The 14,248-nt window shown below is 45.8% G+C and overlaps 2 protein-coding genes across 5 annotated transcripts in view; one reads left to right on the forward strand and one right to left on the reverse strand.

The window, feature by feature from the left end:
- LOC148506525 (uncharacterized) overlaps window positions 1-14,248 on the forward strand; it is a 79,393-nt gene that overhangs the window by 56,259 nt on the left and 8,886 nt on the right. For all 4 annotated transcript variants that reach the window (XM_088446652.1, XM_088446655.1, XM_088446654.1 and 1 more), the window contains 6 exons: window positions 1,323-1,421; window positions 2,523-2,594; window positions 4,291-4,389; window positions 9,812-9,883; window positions 11,493-11,591; window positions 14,017-14,088. In XM_088446652.1, the coding sequence (XP_088302778.1) occupies window positions 1,323-1,421; window positions 2,523-2,594; window positions 4,291-4,389; window positions 9,812-9,883; window positions 11,493-11,591; window positions 14,017-14,088 (513 nt within the window). The remainder of the gene's footprint in view (window positions 1-1,322; window positions 1,422-2,522; window positions 2,595-4,290; window positions 4,390-9,811; window positions 9,884-11,492; window positions 11,592-14,016; window positions 14,089-14,248) is intronic.
- The window catches only part of LOC148506526 (major histocompatibility complex class I-related protein 1-like), a 185,481-nt gene that overhangs the window by 4,852 nt on the left and 166,381 nt on the right, over window positions 1-14,248 (reverse strand). The gene's annotated exons all lie outside the window — the stretch shown is intronic.

Below are 14,248 nucleotides of genomic sequence, written 5' to 3' on the forward strand. Positions count from 1 at the left end.
GCTGGACCAAGTTGGCTATTTCTGCTCAAATAACCATGGTGTCATAAAATGTAGAATTTCTATTCATTAATATACCTTTGTATTTGATGTGTAAATATATCTTTTAAAATATCTGTAAGTATAGCAGCAACATTGCCCCTATTGTCATTGCCCCTGGCTTGGACAATGGATGAACTGGTTTAATGATTGCCCCAGGTCTGTTTTAGGGCCCATACACTATGTTTCTGATCTTAATTGTATGCATACCAGTGTCTGTAAGCAGTAAAAACCTGTTTCTTATACAATTACTAAACCTTACAATTAAAGCATATATCTAAATACCTGCTACTAAACATTTAACTTATACAGTATATTCAAACCTATTTAATCTTTTTCTCACTTTAAAATATATATATCTACAGTAACCATTAATGACATTTTGATTTAAACAATTTCCTTTTAATCCTAATATTCCAAAATTATGAATAACTACCTAAATATCTAATTATCTAAATGTCAACACCTGATCATGGTTATATAGGGAATATAGACATGAGTAGTCTAGTACACTTATATTACTACCCTGATCTATATAAGGAGGGGAATTTGGGTTACTGAATCTGGTGGGCATTCTGCATAGCACTTTCTATTATGACAACACCTGTGACGTGCGGCTGCGCACATTGTGGGTAATTACAGGAAGAAAGACTTTGCGAGATTTCCCAGATAACCTGCATTATATTAGCGAGCGAGGTTCCGCCAGCTAAATAAATCTCCCCTCGTTAGACTAGAAGAATTTGTAGAGTGATACAAGTCATTGTACAGAGTGGATTTAGTTATGGGTTAGGGGGTAAAGCCTATTTGGTGGGAGTGTGCAATAGGTGACCTCTTTGTTAGGGTACAGTAAGGATACAACCCCAGAGCGGTATTTAGTGATTTGCAGCTAATCAGATATTAGCGAAGATCCGTTTAATGTCAGACTAAGTAAAGTTGCTGAGTGGTCTGGGCCAGCACATTGCTGATATCTGACAGGTCTTTAGCTGTGGACTTCTCCAGAGCTGCACATTACAGGCAAAGCTTGCAGCACATTTCTCAGTATAGGAACGCGCTAGTGGAATCCTTACTGCACATAGTGAAAGGCATGGACCAGTTTCTAACAAGCCCCTCTTAGTCAGCCATCCATATTCGGGACAATGAGCACACTGCTAGCCGTCCATATGTCTCCTGTACTCATAGCTATTTCCTATATGTTTGAGTCCGGGATGTGACAACTTCTATAACTGGAGAATTGATCTGTGACCATGTATTGAGTGAATGATATTTATGAATGTTCTGTTTCCCAGGTGACAGATGGGCACAGAGCAGAAACCACAATAATGGGCTGCAGAGCGCCATCATCCAGCACGGGATGGCGCGGAGTAACAGTGACGCACCTGCGGAGGGTAGGACACCAGTCATTTCTTACCAGTGTTTTATTAATGTGTTTGTTTTAATGTGTCTATGTACAAATATCTGTAAGTTTGTGGTGTGATGGGGACGAGTTGTTGATGTGCGTTGTTGGCGGTCTCACACAATTTCAATAACACATCACGGTAGTTGAAGCTTATTAAATAGACCCCTTAGAATTTATACTTCAGCCGGCCTCCTCCTCTTGCTCCAGACACCACTTCTACTCCACTTCGAAAATAAATAAGGTTTTAGATACTGTAATAACCCGGAAACGTGTCTGCACCTCGCAGCTATTTGTATCTATCCCATAGACCATCCATAACATTCTCTGATTAGGACAGGTAGCAACACCTGGTCCTCTCATCAACACGCGTTTTGCTAATTAACTTTTTCAAGGCTAATTGAAGGACTGCAGGACTTTTCTAAAAACAGTCAGCCGGTGACTGTGTGACATAGCGTGTCTAATTATCCAGGTCTATATCAGAATCTTTAGGGAGCCCTGTACAGAAAGGGCAGGACATCCTCATGTTCATACTCAGTTGCGCCTATCATGAAGGATCATCTCCTGCTCTGTGATAGCGCAACTACTAATCCGCATAATCTAAGAGTGAGCTGCCAATCACACTGAGAATATATTGTGTTAGGTGCTGTTTGCGAACATTGACCTCTAATCAATAAAGATGTCTGGATATTTTGTATTATTTTATCCAGAGTTTATTATACAGATCTGTATCACACAGGACATTCTCCACCAGACGGTAATATGTCTCTATGTACATAAATATTATTTGGATAATGAACCTTTGCACAATCCACATCATCTTATTTTGTTCTGCGCACAAGCCTAGGACATAGTGTGTGGAGGCGTCTTCCTCGGTCTGGAGATTACTGTACACTCCGCAGCCTGTAGGTGCCTGGATGCCCTTTAATGGATTCAGCCTGGGTGAAAATATTATTAATTCTTGTACGAAACCTCATATTTAGAATATATAAAATAACATCTAGCTGTCAGTGTATTACACTGTAGCTGTTTTTGCTGCTATATTAGTGTACATTATATAATGAGATGTGTACTCTCTGTCTTGTGTACACAGATGTGTATGTAGTTCCTGATGTTACTCCAAGGATTAAACAGGAAAATGAGCCCAAGAGTGATCCAATGCCAGGTCAGTAAGAACAAAGCAATATATAGACGTTGTGTCATGGAGCCAGTCTATAGTGTTGTTCTTTCATAGATCAGAAGTATAAAGAAATAAAATGTACAGCAGGGTTACCAGCCACTGACTGCCCTGCAATGGTACAGGCCGGCCATATGTACTTAGTAGCTTCTCAGTGTAAATGTAAATATCCTAATTACTGAGCCCTGTCCTGTCACATGACCGTTACATTTCCCGTTATCACTTTACATTGTATCACTACTTTTACCTTCATAACAATCCGCAATGCACAGATCCAGTCACTGGTGTCCTGATCATGGTTATATAGGGAATATAGACATAAGTAGTCTAGTACACTTATATTACTGCCCCGATCTATATAAGGAGGGGAATTTGGGTTTCTGAATTTGGTGTACATTCTGCATAGCACTTTCTTTCATGGCGACACCTGTGACGTGCGGCTGCGCACATTGTGGGTAATTACTGGAAGAAAGACTTTGCTAGATTTCCCAGATAACCCGCATTATTTTAGCACATGAGCCTTGCAGCTAAATAAATCTCCCCCCATTAGACTAGGAGAATTGTAGAGTGTGGCGAATCATTGTATAGATTGGATTTAGTTACAGTATAGAGGGTAACTCCTATTTGGTGGGAGTGTGCAGTAGGTGACCTCTTTGTTAAGGGTACAGTAAAGATATAAACCTAGAGGAGTATTTAGTGATTTGCAACTTATCAGATATTAGCTTAGATCCATTTAATGTCAGACTAAGTACAGTTGCTGAATGGTCTGGGCCAGCACATTGCTGATATCTAACAGGTCTTTAGCTGTGGACTTCTCCAGAGCTGCACATTACAGGCAAAGCTTACAGCACATTTCTCAGTATAGGAGCACGCTAGTGGAATCCTTACTGCACAGAATACATACGAATTACTGCCGGACACGAGTCCGGCGGTTGAAATCCCGGCAGCGGCAGGCCGACACGGCTGATCGTCCGCAGGTAAGTATGTTCTAACCTAACCCCCCTAACCCTAACCCTCCTTAGGGGTGCCTAACCCTAACCTTCCCCCCAGTGCCTAAACCTAACCCCCCCCCCCTTCCCTGCTGCCTAAACCTAAGTCCCCCGGGGGTTGCCTAACCCTCCCTCCCCCTAGCCTAACACTAACCTCCCGGGGGGATGCCTAACCCAAGTCCCCCCCGGGAGCCCTAAACCTAATCCTCCCCCCCGCACGGCTGTCTGCAGCGGCGCCTGGCATCACTTCGATCGGGATGCCGGGCGCCGGTCTCCCGGCGTCTGTAAAATGACAGGCGTCTAGAATTAGACGCCTGTTATTTAACCCTCGCCGGGATATAGCAGTCGGGAAGCTGGCTGTCGGTCTTACGTGCGCCGGCTTCCCGATTGGATACCTTACTGCTCATAGTAAAAGGCATGGTCCAGCCTAACAAGCCCCTCTTAGTCAGCCCTTCACCCCATGTATAACAAATGGGAGTTCAGTCGCCCCATAATGCTGCTGTTACCTGTAGCCAGGAGCCAGATTGCTTCATATCAGGGACAATGAGCACACGGCTAGCCGTCCATAGGTCTCCTGTTCTCATAGCTATTTCCTGTATGTGTGGGGCCAGGATGTGACATCCCTGTAACTGGAGAGTAGATCTGTGACCATGCATGAAATGATTGATGATATTTATGAATGTTCTGTTTCCCAGCTGACAGATGGGCACAGAGCAGAAACCACAATAATGGGCAGCAGAGTGCCAGCTTCCAGCACGGGATGGCGCGGAGTAACAGTGACGCACCTGCGGAAGGTAGGACACCATTCATTTCTTACCAGTGTTTTAGAAATGTGTTTGTCTTAATGTGTTTATGTACAAATATCTGCATAATGTGGTGTGATAGGGATGGGGATGAGTTGTTGATGTGCGTTGCTGGCGGTTTCACGCAGTTTCAATAACACATCACGGTAGTCGAGATTTATTGAATCGCCCCTTAGAATTTATATTTCAGCCGCCTCCTCCTCTTGCTCCAGACACCACTTCTACTCATAGAGTTGCAAGAAATAATAAGTACGGTTTTACCTACTCCACTAACCCGGAAACGTGTCTGAACCTCGCAGCTATTTGTATCTGTCCCATAGACCATCCATAACATTCTCTAATTAGGACAGACAACTACACCTGGTCCTTTCACTAATGAACTCTGTCAAAGCTAATCGAGGACTGCTGAAGTTTTTAAAAACCAGTCAGTCGTGACTGTGTGACGTAGTGTATTTAATTATCCAGGTCTATATCAGAATCTTTAGCGCACCCCAAACACAAAGAGCAGGACATTCTCAGATTGTTAATCAGTGGCTCCTATCATGAAGGATCATCTATTGCTGTAATGACTTAGCGCAAATACTAATCCGCATAATCTATGAGTGAGCTGCCAATCACGCTGATAATATTTTGGTTTAAGTGCTGTTATCAAGCAATAATCAATAATGATGTTTGGATATTTTGAATTATTTTACCCATACGTTATTATACAGATCTGTGTCACACAGGACATTATCCACCAGATGGTAATATGTGTCTATGTACATAAATTTAATTTGGATCATGAACCCTTGCACAAACCACGTCATCTTATTTTGTTCTGCCCACAAGCCTAGGACACAGTTTGTGGAGACGTTATCATGGATCTGGAGATTACTGTACACTCTGCCCTGTGTAGATTCCTTCATGCACTTTAATGGATTTAGGCTGGGTGAAAATATTAATTGTTCTACAACCACATTCCTCTTGCAGCAAGGCTGAGGAACACTGGACAATTGGATTCTAAGTTATGGCTGGAGCTGGCACTTTATGAAACTTTATCTTTAAATCCTAAGATCCTCCCCCCTGCAATCCCACAATTCCAGTGTTCTTTAAGTGCTTCATGGAATAAGGCACATTTTAGAGGCCTGCTTTGCAGCCCTTTGTTGTAGCATTAGATTTTTCTTTTATTTGTAAAGTTTACTTTTTAGATGGGTAGCTGTGCCCTCCTTGTAGCTGCACACAGTCTGAGTGCGGTGGCTGCATTCGTCAGTGGGTTGGCGAAGGGGTGATGGTGTGCTTTGCTTGGACAGAGAGTACAGGGCAGTTGCCCTCGGGTGCACGGTGGCACGCAGGCATCTGAGGTGCTGCGTCCACCAGGAGGGGACCTACGTGGGCTCAGGCTCTTAGCAGGTCGGTGTACACCCTAGTGGAGCTGGTTGCGCTTCACAGGGAAGCCAAGTTCAGGCTTGGGTATACCCTCGTCTCTTCCCCTCTATAGGGTTCCCAGCCTTAGTATTCCCCGCTCTGGCTCCGTGCTTTGCTGCGTGCGGTGTCCGGATTTACAACAGGTTTCTCCCATTTGGCTCGATTATTCAGGATACCCTCTGCTGTTTGATGTGCACGTAGGGTGTGGTCTTGGAGGTGTCTCCCTCCCTTCGGGACTCTATTAGACGTTTTGTATTTGAAACAACTTGTGAAGACTTGCGCTGTCCCGAGGGGTGCGGGCCTGCTATCTTGTTTTGTCTCGTTGCTGCTGCGCACCACTCTCTAGGCGGTTTAGTTATGGATTCCCAAGCGGTGGCTGTGAGTCTGTCCAAGCCTGGCTACGAAATGTCATTAAGAGACGCCGAATTCAGAGGGCTCCGTTCCTCATACATTTGCTACCAGTCGATTAAATGTCCGAGTGGAAGCACCTCCCACGGAATGCACTGCGGTAGCCGTTTAGCCCAACACTCGTCTGCTCCTGTTCAGGACTCAGTGTCTTTTAGGGATCCGTTACGTAAGACTTGGAGGGTTGTTTGCAGTCTGTTTTAATAGGTTCTGGGGTCTTTATCCGGCCTGGCGAGCCTCGACAGGGTGGCGTGAGCTATGGTAACTTCTGCCGACGAAGGGGCTTTACAGTGATTTGCCCTAGGATTAGCTGCTGGATTGGCGGGACAGTTTTGCAACGACCTCTGTGGGGAAGGTCATGCAAGACGGGGCTCGGGTAGCTTTCAGGTTTCAGCTACGGCCGATTTGACTCGAAGCACCCGTTGGCTCTGCACATTCATACCAAATTGTTCCTTACAATATTTTTTGTTTGGTAATGACGTTCTCTTTTAGACAACTGGGTTCTATATTCCCCACCTGTCGGGAACGCACTTTTCTTCTAGTGGCTGTACCTAAAGGCGGGGTCCAAGTTTTCGCTCCTATTTTTTGGGTTGGTGCATTCTTGGACAATCAGTCTGCCACAAGCTGATTCTTCCTTGGCAGGAATTTGCTTTCCAGGGGCAGTTTTTCATGTTCTGGGGACACAGCTCCAAGAAAGCCTGGTACCTGACTGGGTATCTCTCACAACACAGTTCGCTTGCAAGTGGTAGGGCTGTTGCTTAAGTTCATCTTGGACCTCAGAGGGCCTCCACCAAATGGGTGGTGGTTTGTTTTTCAACAATGCATTTCCCCAGGAAGAGGCGAACACGGTGGCATTGGACTGTGCTATAATTTCACTCCTCTCAGCCGGCAATTTTCGCTTCAGTTCCACAGCAGGAACGGAAACTGAGGCTCTATCTCCTTCCTTGTTCGAATGCCGAACAGCTCATTCCGGCCGATCTTGTATCTTCATGCCTTGAGCACCAGGGGGTGGGTAGTTCAGTTAGAAATGGACTTCAGGGGTCCACAACACAGAGGCCAACAAATTCTCACTAGATGTCTGGAACGCATATCTTCACCTTCCGTTAGGGCAGGTTTTCCTTCTTCCTCAGTTGGCAGTCAAATCTTTTCCCTGTCTGTTCCGGGACATGCCATTCGGTGGAGTCCCGACTGTGTGTTTTTACAACAACCAAATGTCAGCGATGCAGCGCATATTGCGTGTATATGGTATCACGATTATGCCCTTTACGAATGTTCTGCTTGTGAAAGATACTTTGGCTTCACAGTTACAGACCTTCCTAGGTTGCTGATTTCAAGTATTTTTGGCTCAGTTCTGTATCCCGACTTTCGCAGGGTCTCCCTTGCTTCCTTATCTGCGTCTTCGGTTCTGCAGGTGGCCTTTGACATCTCTCTGCAGCAGGGTTTTAATTGTGGTGGATGATGCATGGATCATACCGAACTTGGTCTCAACGGTTCTGTCAGGACCTCGTCCGTCAATCTTGTGGAACATTTGGTTGTTGGGCATGATGGTCTCTACTTGGTTACCATTGAGTGGACTTGGAAGGGTTACATGGCATCCCTCTCGTCTCAGTTTCTCTTTCCTTCTGACAGCATCTGTCATTCTTCATTGGTTGATGCTCTCCATTCTTCATCTCTAGGTCTGATCCTTGGTCTCTCCGATCCTTGGTCAATGTGACCATGGAGGCAACTCTCCTAGCCTGAGGTGCTGTGGAATGGCTTTTTTGGCTTCAGGGCCTTTGGTCATCACCCACAACAGCTCAGCTGATCAATGGGTTCCAGCTCTGAGCCATCTTTCAGGCTCTCTTGGGGGCCCATTCTGCCCTCAACAGCCAGCCGGTTTGCAGTCAGTCAGACTACAACAAAGCGGTGGCATATGTATGTCATCTGGGAGACACTAGCACAGCAGTTATGGCAGAGCTAGTCCAAATTCTTTCCTGGACGGAGACCTTGTTCCAACTCTCTTAGGTGGTTATACCGGTAACGGGAAATTGGACTGCTGGCTTCTTCTGTAGAGCCACGTTTCTCCTAGGCGATGGTCTCTCCATCCTGTGGTCTTCTTACTGTTCGTTTGGACGTGCAGCCTTCCCCTAGTGGATCTCATGGCCTCTCGACCCATTTTCGAGGTTCCACAGTTTTGTATGAGATCCAGGACGCAACTGGCTTCCGCAGTGGATTCCTTGATGGTTCTGTGAAAATTTTATCTAGCACATCTGTTTTTACTGACTCCACTGTTTTGGAGGCTGGTTTACGACTTCATTCTGTGACTGTACTGGTTTCGGCCCTGTCTCTCTCTTACCAGTAGTGTTTGGCTATTCTTCCAAGGAAGGGTCCAGGCCCTTTTTACATGGTGTGGTGCATGTTCAACCACCATTTCATCTTCAGGTGGTGCCATGGAATCTTAATCTAGTCATATTGGCTCTCACACAGGCTCCATTTGAGCCTTTCCGTTCGTCGCATTTTTAGTTAGTTACTTGGAAGCTGGTCTTCCTTGTGGATATTGCCTCAATGCTGCATGGTTCTGTGTTTAGGGTTTGCAAGCCGCCTTTTCCCGTCTTCCATGGAGGTAGGGCAGTTCTCAGTACAGTTTTTATGTTTCAGCCGACACTTGTTTCGGCTTTTTACTTCCACCAGCATATTGTATTTCTGGTTCTTCTTTGGCAACTTCCTGAATCTTGGATGGCTCTTCTAGATGTGCTGGGTTCTGCAGATTTCCTTGGATAAGGCTTCGTCTATACAGCGTACTGTTTCTCTGCGGGTTTTGTACGACGCACATACACATGGTTGGCTGGCTACTCAGCAGACCATTGCGCGTTGGATATGCTCGGTCATCACTCCAGCCTATTCTGGTCCGGGGCGACCGCTACCAGAACAGGTGTCAGCGACTTCCGCTAGGGCAGTGGTGATCTTATGGGCAGCGCAACATGGGACTTCAGCAGCACACGTACGTCGTGTGGCCATCTGGTCCCCTGTCCACATGTTTGTTAATTTTTACGGTTTCAGGTTATTTGCGTTCGGTGGCACCCACTTTGGGCGTACAGTTCTCCTGTCAGGCAGCCTGAGCGTTCCGTCCCCTGGGGGCTACTGTTGAACGTCCCATTGGTCAGTGTTCCCCAGCCTTGCTGCAAGAGAAAATAGGATTTTTGCTTGCCGTTTTCTCTTAAGCAGGCTGGGGAACACTGTGATCCCTCCCTCACACTAATGTGCAATGTCCATCGTTTTCCAACTAGTTTGTTTTGTTGTTCTAACAGTCTCACGGGGGTTCCTGCTACTCGTCTCCAGACTCTTTTAAAGAAGTACTGGAAATGTGGGATTGCAGGGGAGAGGAGCGTAACATTTAAAGCTACAGTTTAATTAAGTGCCAGCTCTAACCTCAACCTCAACCTCCAATCCTATTGTCCAGTTTTCCCCAGAGAAAAGGATTCAACGGTAAGTTGACCACAAATTCTATTGTTTCAAATAAATAAATAATATAACATCTAGCTGTCAGTGTATTAGCTGTTTTCGCTGCTATATTACAGTACACATTATAATGAGCTGTGTACTCTCTGTCTTGTGTACACAGATGTGTATGTAGTTCCTGATGTTACTCCAGGGATTAAACCAGAAAATGAGCCCAAGAGGGATCCAATGCCAGGTCAGTAAACATAAAGCAATATATAGGGGCATATCCAATTAGCCGCGGGTGAATTGGCGATGCGGGGTTTAGCTATTCAAGTAAATAGCTATATCCCCACGTCATTAGACCGGGACTCCTGTGCGAGAACACACTGATTCCGCGAGAATTGCGGAATCGGTGTGTAATACCATCTCGCGAGGGGCCGAATAGGGCGGCCTCACGCTGATTTTGCCTCGCACCTACATGAGGTGCGAGGTAAAGTCAAACAGCGGGGACTTGCGCACGGGGTCTCAGGGATACCCGCGTGTGGAATCCCCGCTAATTGAATACCGTCTAGCGCAACAATTAGCCGCTAATTGGATATGCCCCATAGACGTTGTGTCGTGTACCCAGTCTATGTGGTGTTCTCTCATAGATCATAAGTATAATGAAATTAAATTTACAGCAGGGTTACCAGCCACTGACTGCCCTGCAATGGTACAGGCCGGCCATATGTGCTTCATAGCTTCTCAGTGTAAATTTAAATATCCTAATTACTGAGCCCTGTCCTGTCACATGACCGTTACATTTCCCGTTATCACTTTACATTGTATCACTATTTTTACCTTCATAACAATCCGCAATGCACAGATCCAGTCACTGGTGTCCTGATCATGGTTATATAGGGAATATAGGATGAGTAGTCTAGTACAGTTATATTATATTACTGCCCTGACCTATATAAGGAGGGGAATTTGGGTTACTGAATCTGGTGGGCATTCTGCATAGCACTTTCTATCATGACGACACCTGTGATGAGCGGCTGCGCACATTGTGGGTAATTACAGGAAGAAAGACTTTGTGAGATTTCCCAGATAACCTGCATTATATTAGCGAGCGAGGTTCCGCCAGAGCTTTGCAGCTAAATGAATCTCCCCCCTTGAGACTTGAAGAACTATACAAGTACTGTCCGAGGGAGAGAGAGAGGCCCAGGGGTATCTGTACTTTATGTGTGTACATTGCCAAAGGGTTTCATGTAGAGTGTGACAGGTCATTGTACAGAGAGGATTTAGTTACAGTATAGAGGATAAAGCCTATCTAGAGGGAGTGTGTAATAGGTGACCTCTTTGTTAAGGGTACAGTAAGGATATTAAACCATGAGGAGTATTTAGTGATTTGCAACTAATCAGATATTGTCCTAGATCCATTTAATATCAGACTAAGTAAAGTTGCTGAGTGGTCTGGGCCAGCACATTGCTGATATCTGACAGGTCTTTAGCTGTGGACTTCTCCAGAGCTGAACGTTTGCAGGCAAAGCTTACAGCACATTTCTCAGTAGAGGAACACGTTGGTGGAATCCTTACTACACATAGTAAAAGGCATGGTCCAGTTTCTAACAGGCCCCAATCAGACCTTCCCCCATGTATAACAAATGGACGTTCCCTCGCCCCATAATCCTGCTGTTACCTGTAGCCAGGAGCCAGATTGCTCCATATCAGGGACAATGAGCACACGGCTAGTCGTCCATAGGTCTCCTGTTCTCATAGCTATTTCCTGTATGTGTGGGGCCGGGATGTGACAACCCTGTAACTGGAGAGTAGATGTGTGACCATGCATGGAATGATGATATTTATGTTCTGTTTCCCAGGTGACAGATGGGCACAGAGCAGAAACCACAATAATGGGCTGCAGAGCGCCAGCTTCCAGCACGGGATGGCGCGGAGTAACAGTGACGCACCTGCAGAAGGTAGGACACCATTCATTTCTTACCAGTGTTTTAGAAATGTGTTTGTCTTGATGTGTTTATGTACAAACATCTGCATAATGTGGTGTGATAGGGATGAGATGATGATGTGCCGTTACTGGCGGTTTCAATAACACATCACGGTATTCGAGGCTTATTGAATCTGGATGTAGTCAGGAAATCTCGACCGCCGGCTTCCCGACTGTTAAATCCCAGCATCAGAGTAATGATAAGGCATTGAAATCCCGACGCCTATCATTATCCACCCGCCTAAATCCCGACGCCCGGCATACCGAACGAAGGTAAACCGGGCGTTAAAAGCGGACAGCCGCGGGGGGGGGGGATGGAGGCTTAAGTTTCAGCGCCCTCGGGGGGACTTAGGGTTAGGCACCCCCCCAGGAGGGTTAGATTTAGGCTAGGGGAAGGGGGGATTAGGGTTAGGCACCCTCAGGGGGAGGTTAGGGTTAGGCACTATTGGGGGAGGTTAGGGTAAGGCACTATTGGGGGAGGTTAGGGTAAGGCACTAGGGGGGGAGGTTAGGGTTTGGCACTCCTAAGGGATGGTTAGGGGGGGAAAGGGGTTAGGGCTTTCAGGATCTTCACCCATCGGGATGCCGGCATTGGGATTTTGACCGCCGGACTTACATTCGGCGGTCATTCATATCACATCCATTGAATCGACCCCTTGCAATTTAAACTTCGTCCTGCCTCCTCCTCTTGCTCCAGACAACACTTCTAACCATAAAGTTGCAAGAAAAAATAAGTACGGTTTTAGCTACTGTAATAACCCGGAAATGTGTCTGCACCTCGCAGCTATTTGTATCTGTCCCATAGATCATCCATAACATTCTCTAATTAGGACAGGTAACAACACCTGGTCCTCTCATCAACACGCGTTTCACTAATGAACTCTGTCAAGACAAATGACGGACGTTATGGTGCGTACACATGGGACGATATACAGCGATAATGATATCACTGTACGATATCCCTGCACCTTTCGGAGTGCTGGATGATCAATATCGATTATCCAGCACACCACCAACCCCGCAACGACAAGCCAGCGACCTGCAATCCTCAATCGCGGGTCCCTATGAAACCTGGCCGTTATCGACCAGGTTGGCCTGCATGCACGGGCGATGGATGATATTGCTATCGTCCATACATGCTCGCGCATCGCGGGTCGTTGCAGGGTTCGAAGGGGCCAAAAAGTGCATGATATGAACGATAATGATATGATCGATATCGTTATTGTTCGTATTGTGCATTTTAATCATACCGTGTGTACGCACCATTACTGTAATATCCCAGAAACGTGTCTCAACCTCGCAGCTATTTGTATCTGTCCAATAGACCATCCATAACATTCTCTAATTAGGACAGGCAACTACACCTGGTCCTCTTATCAACACGCGTTTCACTAATGAACTCTGTCAAGGCTAATCAAGGACTGCAGGAGTTTTTAAAAAGCAGTCAGTCGTTGACTGTGTGATGTAATATGTCTAATTATCCAGATCTGTATCAGAATCTTTAGAGGGCCCTGTACAGAAAGGGCGGGACATTCTCAGATTGATAATCAGTGGCTCCTATAATGAAGGATGATGTATTGCTGTAATGTTATAGCGCAACTACTAATCTGCACATTAGTGAGTGAGCTGCCAATCACCTTTTGGGTTAAGTGCTGTTTGCCAACATTGACCTCTAATCAATAAAGATGTCTACATTTTATGTCTGGATATTTTGTATTTATTTTATCGAGAATTTATTATACAGATCTGTGTCACACAGGACATTATAAACCAGACGGTAATATGTCTCTATGTACATAAATGTTATTTGGATCATGAACCTTTGCACAATCCACATCATCTTATTTTGTTCTGCGCACAAGCCTAGGACATAGTGTGTGGAGGCGTCTTCCTCGGTCTGGAGATTACTGTACACTCCGCAGCCTGTAGGTGCCTGGATGCACTTTAATGAATTTAGCCTGGGTGACAATATTAACAGTTCTTGCACATAACCACATGGAATGGGTATGGTATCCCGGCTGTCAGGATGCAGCTGGTCAGAATACCGACAGCGACATCCCAACTGCCAGAATCCCGACACCCATAGGAACTTATGGAGAGTATTTTCCTACCCTAACCCTTCCTTCCCAGTGCCTAACCCTAACCCTCCCTTCCCAGTGCCTAACCCTAACCCCGCTAGCTAGCCCTAACCTCCCCTTAACACCCCTATACTTTTCTTTGGGATGCCGACAGTCGGGATACTGGTGCCGGGATCCCGACCGTCGCCATCCCGAACACCAGGATGCTGACTGCATCCCATCCACATATATAAAATAACATCTAGCTGTCAGTGTATTAGCTGTTTTCGCTGCTATTTTAGTGTTCTAATGAGATGTGTACTCTCTGTTCTTGTATACACAGATGTGTATGTAGTTCCTGATGATACTCCGAGGATTAAACCAGAAAGTGAGCCCAAGAGGGATCCAAAGCCAGGTCAGTAAGAACCAGTCGTGTCGTGGAGCCAGTCTATGGCCCGTATTCAATTTGAGGCGAAAGGTTCGGATCAGCGATACTTTTTCACCGATGATGACATTTTCGCCTGTTTTGCTTTTACCCCGTATTCAATTTGAAAGACTTTTCGCCTTCTCATAGA

The sequence above is a fragment of the Taudactylus pleione genome, unplaced genomic scaffold, assembly GCF_031769625.1.
Source record: "Taudactylus pleione unplaced genomic scaffold, aTauple2 ptg000400l, whole genome shotgun sequence".
Lineage (NCBI taxonomy): Eukaryota > Metazoa > Chordata > Amphibia > Anura > Myobatrachidae > Taudactylus > Taudactylus pleione.